Source organism: Barbus barbus (assembly GCF_936440315.1).
Source record: "Barbus barbus genome assembly, chromosome: 13".
Classification (NCBI taxonomy): domain Eukaryota; kingdom Metazoa; phylum Chordata; class Actinopteri; order Cypriniformes; family Cyprinidae; genus Barbus; species Barbus barbus.
Window position 1 is genome coordinate 8,262,360 of NC_136741.1, and position 6,000 is coordinate 8,268,359.

Consider the following 6,000-nt stretch of genomic DNA (forward strand, 5'->3'; position numbering starts at 1 on the left):
ACACACACACACACACACACACAGACAGACAGACACGGACACACGTACGTTTGTTTTTGTGAATTGTGGGGACATTCCATAGGCGTAATGGTTTTAATACTTTACAAATCATATTTCATATTGCCCTACACCAACCCTACACTTAAACCTACCCCTTACAGGAAACTTTCTGCATTTTTACTTTATCAAAAAAACGAATTCTGTATGATTTATAAGCCTTTTGAAATATGAGGACATGGGGAAATGTCCTCATACAAATTTGTGTCCTCATATGTCACAAAAACACATACACACACAAATAAATTCCTACTGAAACAACAGTCACTCAGAAATTGCAAGTAAATTTCACAAATAATTACATTGAAACAGCATATAACACACCCCAGGTAGCCAAAACGGTTTGGACCGATAATGGCCCAGGTCCGGCAGGCCGGAAGAAATAACTCGTCCCAGCTGTGGTTGCCAGACTCGGCATGGACATGGGATGAATGACGCCCCAGAATCGGCCCAAATACACTGGCCTGAGTCCGGCTGCCAGAACTGCTGGCATTGGGCCACAATCACGCCAACAAGAATTGAAACACTTAGCCAGTAGAGGCCCTAATCTGGGTACCGAAACTGGGTCGACACCACCGGCACTGGGCACAATCACGCCACCAAAAATACTACACTTAGCCGGTACTGGTCTTGTTTGCTAAATTAAATAACATACTTGCACTTACTCCTCTTAAACAGAATTAAGAACATTTTTTGTGTTCAGGACAACATCTAAAATATGTGTATTAAATTAGTTTTATTTTATGAAAACATAGCTTTGAATAATTAGTTTTTCCACAAAATGACATTACCTTAAAATGTCATAAAAAACAAAACTACATGTACTTATGCATGTCAACTAAATATATCAAATTTACAAAGATTAAGGGTTTGGCCCTTACACCCTGTTTTTTTCATGGCATCCCCACCATTTTATTAAAGAAGGTAACTAAATACTTACTCTAGCAACGCATGATGTCAGGTGCTATTTTCTATACCATTACCTCACCAGTACAGATTCTTTCATGAAAATCCAATGTGCTCTGATGGCAGTGCAACTTGATATTAGTAGTGCTACAATTATTGATTGAAAATGAATTTCAGTCACATCCAGTTGGTCTCTTCAGTCACATAAACAGATTTATTTATTTATTATTATGTTTTTTTAGATATTATTTATTTTGTTGAACTGGATCAGACTTCTATTTTTAAAAAAGTCCCTACAGCTAGGGCCGCTAGGGACTCTAAGAATAGTGGCGTCTTTTTTTGTCATTGGTCACTGCACAGTGGCCACACCAGTGAGACACAGAACCAAACATTTAGTGTGAATGACAAGAAATAATGTAGACAGATAAACAAGTCAGCTGGACAGTTTTGGTAACACAAACCAACTAGTAATGTGAGCATTTAAAATAGATTGAGAGACTGAGAAAATTGTTGTTCAGCAGCCATGCGTCTGGTAGTTTTACAGTTCCTGGCTGGATTTTTTGGGAAATCAAGGTCCCAGAGTCTGGAGGAAGAGAGGAGAGGCACATAATCCACGTTGCTTGAGGTCCAGTGTAAAGTTTCCACAGTCATTGATGGTTTGGGGTGCCATGTCATCTGCTGGTGTTGGTCCATTGTGTTTTCTGAGGTCCAAGGTCAACGCAGCCGTCTACCAGGAAGTTTTAGAGCACTTCATGCTTCCTGCTGCTGACCAACTTTATGGAGATGCAGATTTCATTTACCAACAGGACTTGGCACCTGCACACACTGCCAAAGCTGCCAGTACCTGGTTTAAGTACCATGGTATCCCTGTTCTTGATTGGCCAGCAAACTCGCCTGACCTTAACCCCATAGAAAACCTATGGGGTATTGTGAAGAGGAAGATGCAATACGCCAGACCCAACAATTCAGAAGAGCTGAAGGCCACTATCAGAGCAACATGGGCTCTCATAACACCTGAGCAGTGCCACAGACTGATCGATTCCATGCCACGCCGCATTGCTGCAGTAATCCAGGCCAAAGGAGCCCCAAGTAAATATTGAGTGCTGTACCTGCTCATACTTTTCATGTTCATACTTTTCAGTTGGCCAACATTTCTAAAAATCATTCTTTTTGCATTGGTCTTAATTGATATTCTAATTTTCTGAGATACTGAATTTGGGACTTTCATTTGTTGTCAGTTATAATCATCAAAATTAAAGGAAATAAACATTTGAAATATATCAGTCTGTGTGTAATGAATGAATCTAATATACAAGTTTGACTTTTTGAATGGTATCACTGAAATAAATCAACTTTTTCATGATATTCTAATTTTATGACCAGCACCTGTATATATATATATATATATATATATATACTAATGTAATGTAAATTCATGTACTGTATGTACAGTGGAGGACGCAGCTCAAAACAAACCTTTCAGTTGTGCTGCCATTCTGGATTGTATAAAGTATTGAAAGCAGGAGAAGTCATTTTTTGCTTATTAGCACTGTTGGGCTCGTTACTCAAAAATTTTAATTTATTACTTGTTACTAGTTACTACTTTCAAAAGTAATATCATTACGTTATTGATTACTTTCTGGCAACAGTAATTAGTTAAACTACTAGTTACATTACTTTTCCTTCACGCCTCAAAGTTGTTATTGCTTATTTTACCCATAAAATTCTTCTGAAATATTACTTAACAATATATTTCTGTCTCATCATTTGACAAAAACCCCCTTTGGATCGCAGTCAGAAGTTATTACAAACGCTCAATGGTGACGTTTAGGATAAAGTGTTGTATTATTGTCATTAATTTTGTAGCTTGAAGCTAATTGTAGCTATAATTTCTCTGTTACCCATATACAATAAGCCTAGTGTCAGGGATTCACAGTCACAGTCGCCTCAGTCACCGGCCACAAAAATCACCAGATCACAATCACCTGAATACTGATCACCCGCACATGCAGCCATCAATCAGCATTCCTTCAAATACACTCTTCATTCAGACACTCATCGTCCGGTCTATTGTTCATTACTCTGAACATTTCCCCGACCCAGTGTGTACTTGTGTATGCTTACCTATTCAGACTCCCAACGATCTCCTAGCGATACTCCTACGAAATTACTCCATTGTTCCTGGTTCCCGCTCTCCTCCGATCATGCAACAAAAACCTCATATCAGTATACAGCTAAGACTCTCTGGACTATCTCTATCACCAAGATTCTCACCAGCAATTTGCTCCTCTCTACCTGATCCCCATTTCCGTCAATAAATCACCCTGTTATTCTGCTTACCTGTTGTTTCTGGCTCAGTTTGTGACACCTATTTCACGAATTGTTTTATCAAAAGAAATCACATAAGTTCATATGAAAATGTTTTGCTTCCTAAAAAGATTTAAGTTTAATTATAGTAATAGAATTTATATCGGGATCAGAGGGATGTGGGTGGGCAAGCCATGTCAGAGAAAAGTAATGCTACAATTTACACATCGGTGTTCAGGTCATCTTTTCTGTAAATGTAAACTTTTCCATATTTCAAGCTTGCCTGCTGTACTGTTGATTCATGTGCCTGTGCGAGTCGTGAAAATTATGAAAATAAATCCTGGAATTATTGGATTGTTGGACTTCAAATCAGTAGGGGTTGAGGCATCAAAAGTAACTAAGGCGGGAATAAACGCCCCTTTCTGCTGATTGGTCAGCCAAAGATCAAACCGTGTCTTCTTCAGTTCTTCTGCAGTTTTCACGCAGCAAAATAATAAACATCTGAGTGTTTGCTCTTTCTTGTAAACATACTGCTTAATTTTTCACCAGCCAATCAACCTTCCCAGAAGGTCTGTGTGCCAGCCTACTTGTCTCATGCTCCGGTTTCTGGACTTCCCAACAGTGTTCTAACCTCAGACTTTGTCACAGGTGAGATCTCAAGGAGCAGTTTGCTCTTTCTCATTTCGGTCAAAGTAACATAACATGATTTGATTTCCATTGTTAGAGCAAAGGGCCTTTTGGTGTATTATATTTGTGCTGGGTGTCATCTTGGTTATGATTGGTGGGTTCGTCACAATTTGTGCAACCCCAGGGACCAGCCATCGCCTTTATGAGTCTGGAGGTGCTCTCTTCATAACGGGGAGTGAGAAAAAAGTGGCCAAAACATTCAATTGCCAGTGATTCTATAGTGATTTGGCTGAAACATTCACTCATTTTCTCTTCTTTCCCATGCAGGTATCTTAATCATGTCTGTAGTGATGCTGTTTGCTGTGTGGGTGCAGGTCTCAGACTCTTTAGAGCGGTACGGTCTCCAGCGCAGACGCTTAGTATGCCCCAGTCTGCAGCTCAGTGTGCACTATGGTCTGTCTTTTATGCTGGCTCCCACTGCTGCCTTCCTCTGCCTGCTCACTGGCCTGCTTCTCCTGCTCATTCCATCAGTCAGTAAAACATCGGCCAGAGACACAGAGAATCAGCCATTCTCACTGCGAGAGGAATGTGTGTAGAGTTATGTAAAATACGACAATGATACTTTCCCTATGTTTAAAGAATTTTTTTTTCCTGTTATCATTTACTCCCCCTTTTCTGAATGTGTATAGTTTTCTGCCCTCCATATACCACAAAAGGAGATTTAGGAGGATATTTTACATGAGAATATAATTGAAAGTAATCAAATTTTGACCAAATTTTCATTAAAACGATAATTAAATGTACCCCGGGGCCACAAGTGGGTGCTACAGGGTTTACAGAAAAGGTTTTATAAATATCAATGATAGTTTCATCAGATATGTTAAATTTGTCTTTATTATCACTATTTCAAATAGCTTTTAAAGGTGGGAATTTTTCACTTTTTTTATTCTACTGACAGTCACAGCTCTGAAAAAGCTCCTAGTTACTTTCATTGTATGAAAAAGAGCAACCCCAACATTCTGCTAAACTTCTACTTTTGTGGAGAAAAAAAAGAAGAAGTGATAACTGAATTTTTACTACCGGATGAATTATTGCTTTAAGACTGTTAAAAAGTCATAATCAGAGAGGTGAAAATTTTGATTAAGCACTACAATTGTAGAAACTATAGAAACAGAAAAAGTGGAGAAACAGCCTATCCACCAGTTCTTATTATTAATCTTATTATTAACAGTTTTTTTGGTAATATATATTGATTTATTTTTTCATTCTATTTTTTTTTTCCTTGGCTTGAGATTTTGTTATGCTTTTTTATTCTTTCTTGTTTTTTTTTTAATTACAGTAATTTCATTGAACTAAACAAAATATTATTCATAACAAAAAACTAAAATCAATCATACTAAATTATGAGATTCCAGTTTGCAGTCCTTTAGTGCAGTCAAATCCTCTGGTCATGAATGAAAAAAGGTGCTGTACTCTTCAACCAGCTTAATAAACTATTTCATTAACCTTTATTTAAAATGTAACACTGTGTACAACCAAATAAGTTCATTAACATTCCCGTTTATCTCAATGGCAGTAGCTCCAAAAAGTACTGATAAAACATCTATAATATAAAAACATATTTATGATTTAAATGCTGCTTGCAAATTTTTGTCAGAATACACTGATATATTTGAATGGCCATCAATGCAGAACGACATTTCTTGTGATCTCAACTTTCTCGTGAGAAAAAAAAGAAATGTCACCCATTACTCTGGGTCAGCTGCAGTCTACTGAATAAGTATCCCTCAAAAAATCTAGAGCCACCATAATGACAATTATGATAAAGTCAAATATCAGATGATTTAGAAGTGGTGAATCACTGACAGACATACTATAATAATATAATTATTATGGAAATATATATCAAATATACATAACGTGATATATACATGGAGTTTCGTCCTCTGTAGTGGACATTATTTTTTAACGAGTTCTCTGAGACCTAACATGTCACAGATTTAAGTCTGGATGTCCTGTAAAGAGCCATTCAGGGCTTAAATGTTTGGAAGCTTCTCCAAGACCACTGCCTCTGCTTGGACATTAATTTAGTGGTCAAATATA

The 6,000-nt window shown here is 37.5% G+C and overlaps 1 protein-coding gene across 1 annotated transcript; it reads left to right on the forward strand.

The window, feature by feature from the left end:
* Window positions 1–488: 488 nt before the first annotated feature.
* Window positions 489–4,493, forward strand: LOC306879222 (transmembrane protein 182-like; the record flags this gene model as incomplete). The annotated part of the gene is made up of 4 exons (XM_079432009.1): window positions 489–678; window positions 3,820–3,918; window positions 3,995–4,132; window positions 4,225–4,493. The coding sequence occupies 4 exons, from the start codon at window positions 489–491 to the stop codon at window positions 4,491–4,493; spliced, it is 696 nt and encodes a 231-aa protein (XP_079288135.1).
* Window positions 4,494–6,000: the final 1,507 nt, after the last annotated feature.